The 3569-nt window shown below is 44.7% G+C and overlaps 1 protein-coding gene across 1 annotated transcript in view; it reads right to left on the bottom strand.

Moving 5' to 3' along the window:
* Positions 1 to 3569, bottom strand: part of LOC109474384 — a 66948-nt gene that overhangs the window by 41487 nt on the left and 21892 nt on the right. The window contains exons 17-20 of the mRNA XM_019774685.1: positions 2804 to 2966; positions 1695 to 1846; positions 1107 to 1275; positions 740 to 864 (exon numbers count right to left, since the gene is read on the bottom strand). Of these exons, the coding sequence (XP_019630244.1) occupies positions 740 to 864; positions 1107 to 1275; positions 1695 to 1846; positions 2804 to 2966 (609 nt within the window). The remainder of the gene's footprint in view (positions 1 to 739; positions 865 to 1106; positions 1276 to 1694; positions 1847 to 2803; positions 2967 to 3569) is intronic.

Raw genomic sequence — 3569 nt, 5'->3', positions numbered from 1 at the left:
CAGAGCCACCACCCAGACGGTGTACTCCATGTCAGGCTGCAGTCCTGGGATGATGTAGCTGAGAGTGGAGGGGTTCACCACTTCTGCTGAAGCAGACACTTGATTCTCAGGCTGGAGACAGATGCAGTAAGGGTCAGTATGTCTTAATGTCATGTCAGGATTTCTAAAAGTATGTTGTGAATTATAAACATCTCGTACAAGTTACAAACAGCCTTTGTTTGGATTGGATTAGGAAAATTGCAGTGGTGTTTTTCCCAACTTATGCTGAGATCACAATTCCAAACCAGGGCCTGGAAAATCAACCATTCATATCAATGATATATGCAAGTAGTTCCCATCATCAATTTTTTCAACTTTTTTGTGCTTTGTTTTCTTTCATATCATACTTTTCGTTCCATATTACTGCCCGGCCGGGCCCCGGTTTGGAAATGTGACCTCAGCCTAATCAATCAAGCCGCAGGCATCAGAGTAGATGCATGGTGGCTGTAGCCATGTCCCTCCAGGATGTTCTGTTTCTCAGCCTAACAACCTACTGAACAGGTACATGTACACTGACACATCATCAGACAACAACACAACATCTTAGATCTGTCCTTACATCTGAAACCAACACACTGTCATCTATCCCTTTTGACATCTCCATACATACAAACGTCTGTGGTATTTAGTCTGAAGGCTAGCATTTTGCACATATGCATCATTTTGTTCAATTAATCTCTAGGCCATTGTGACATCTCACCTGATAGTATATCCTGTATCCGGTAACATCGCCCCCTACCCGAGGTCTCTGCCACTGCACGTGGATGGTTGTTTGTCCAACATCAACAACTCTCACATCATCAGGGGCTCCTGGCAGCTGAGGTGCTTTATCAAGAAAGGAACATCTACTCTCAACATATTCTAATATGAAAACATAAACATTTTGCACTGGAAAGATGAAGCACTTTATCATATACATTTGTATATGTAACCCGAGAAACATCTAATGATAATCATTACACTTACCACATTACACCTAATGATATTTGTTAATATATCACTTTTTAGAAATGGTTGGGGCAGCTTTTTGAATGGCAGACTAACACAATAGATATGGCGATGCTCACTTTCTGGCAGGGTGCGTACAGTGATGCGTGCACTCCTCTGTCCCACCCCTGCTGCTGACTCGGCAATAACCCAGATGTTGTAGTCAGTGTTCGGCTGGAGATCCTCCAACACCAAGATCCTCCTGTCTGCTCGGCTTCTCTTGAAGGATATCATGGCCTCCCCAACAACCTGTAGAAATATGTTATCATCCTGTGAGTCTGTCTAATAGTCTCTGTCCTACCTGATAGTAGACCCTGTATCCTACCCAGTCTGTTGTCTGTCCTACCTGATAGTAGACCCTGTATCCTGACCCAGTCTGTTGTCTGTCCTACCTGATAGTAGACCCTGTATCCTACCCAGTCTGTTGTCTGTCCTACCTGATAGTAGACCCTGTATCCTGACCCAGTCTGTTGTCTGTCCTACCTGATAGTAGACCCTGTATCCTACCCAGTCTGTTGTCTGTCCTACATGTACCTGATAGTAGACCCTGTATCCTACCCAGTCTGTTGTCTGTCCTACCTGATAGTAGACCCTGTATCCTACCCAGTCTGTTCTGTCCTACCTGATAGTAGACCCTGTATCCTGACCCAGTCTGTTGTCTGTCCTACCTGATAGTAGACCCTGTATCCTGAGGGTGCAGCATCTGTTGCAGGTTCCTGCCACCGCACCTGGATGCTGGATGAAGATAGGGATGTTCCCTGGATATCCTGTGGGATCCCAGGAACACCTGATACTGGCAGGATGCGGCCTGGGACTCGAGCTGAACAAACAAACAAGATTGTTGCTTCCATGAAAATAGAGAAAACGATTGTTCATCCACAGAGTCTGGGGCACAGTATTGGAAGGCAAAGTCAAGTGTCCCCCACCTGGTATGATTGGAGTGAGGAAAGTTCAGGTATACATACTTTCCATAGACACAATCTTATCCAGACTTTAAAACATGGAGGCAGAGATCATCTATAGGATGAAAGACAAGGTCTCCAGTTACATTGGTAGAAACTTTGCACTTCCCCCACTACTTCTGTGACCACAGGGAGACTAGAAAAAGTGTTGGCTTTTGCTCAGTCCCTTGAGTGGTTGACTTCAACTGGTTTAGATTGTACATAGCAATATACATACATGTATTGTTACAAGCACTGTTTGCACCATTAGGTTGAAAGCAAACACCTTAGGACCACCAAGGACCCTGATAGTCTGATAGAAATTTCCCATAGCTTCTCTCTATCTAGTACATGTAACGTTACTTAAAAACCAACCAAGAACATTTCAGGAATGGGCTAAACGAGCTGCACAATACCACTAGTATATCATGCATGACTATATACTGTAAATTTAGTCACTTTGCAGGTACTTGATTTTGCAGGAAAAAGGGAAACTACGAGGTTTTCAATGCATTTTAAGACTGCTGAAAAGTGTCAGTGGTTTTCAAGAACTTCTCAAGGACATCTAGATCTTGAACACCTGGATATCTGAAGCTTCTAGTTTGCATGCTTTGAGAATCGCTGATTCTGCATTAGTAACATTACATCTTTTTAAAACTCCTTTTGTTTCTTAATACATTGAAATAATGAAACTTTATGGTAGAGTTAGACTTTGCACACAACTTAATAGAACAAGACAATCTGGATACAAAACTTTTCCCCAATAATCATTTCCCTAATGATTCTTCTTGGTCTAGTCTTGAATGACAGTACAGATACATGTAGCTGTGTCTCACCAGTCCTGATGCGGACCCGGGGGCTGTCCTCACTATCTCCTTGGTTGGAGAAGGCAACAATCCATATCGTGTACTCAATCCCAGGCTCCAGACCCGACACTGCCTGACTCTGTTGCAGAGGTCCTGTCTCTACCATGGAGGGCAGCTGGTCTCCACTCATGGCCTGTACAACAGTTAACAAGGCATCTATATTATACAACTTACTACATACAAGTATAAGTTAAGGTCTTTCTGGATAATTTATGAAAAGATGTTAATAGATATACACTATGCATGGTACAAACAACTGAAACATGTGACACTTTAAAGCCTCGGTCACAACTCGCCGTGCGTGCTTTTTGTCCGTACGTTTTTGTCGTGGCTACGTCTGCTACGTTTTTTCTGTAAACGTAGGGTGGCCGGCCGAGGGAGTACGTCACTCGCAAGGTGTACGTACGTAGTCTGCACGACACGCCTGGCCGTCAGCGGTTGCGTGCATCGTACGTTGCGCAAGTGGTAAGTGAGTTGTACGTGCTTACAACGTACGATCTCTGTGCGATTGCCACGTTGCCGCGTGCAGGCCGTACCTACACGTGCGGCGTGCGCACGATTTCCTTACTCACTCGCACGTTGTAAGTGCGTGCACCTCCTGTTAACTTCATCATCACTAGCCGCCCTGGTGTCTTCCGCGGCCCGTTTCTTTGGATCTTGTCTGGTAGTCTTCTTTTGAGCCTTCCTGGGCATCTTGGAGACGAGTTGGCAGTCGCCCGTCAAGTCGCTTTATATA

Source organism: Branchiostoma belcheri, unplaced genomic scaffold (genome assembly GCF_001625305.1).
Source record: "Branchiostoma belcheri isolate BF01 breed outbred unplaced genomic scaffold, Haploidv18h27 scaffold306, whole genome shotgun sequence".
Classification (NCBI taxonomy): domain Eukaryota; kingdom Metazoa; phylum Chordata; class Leptocardii; order Amphioxiformes; family Branchiostomatidae; genus Branchiostoma; species Branchiostoma belcheri.
This window is presented reverse-complemented; position numbering and strand designations above follow the sequence as displayed.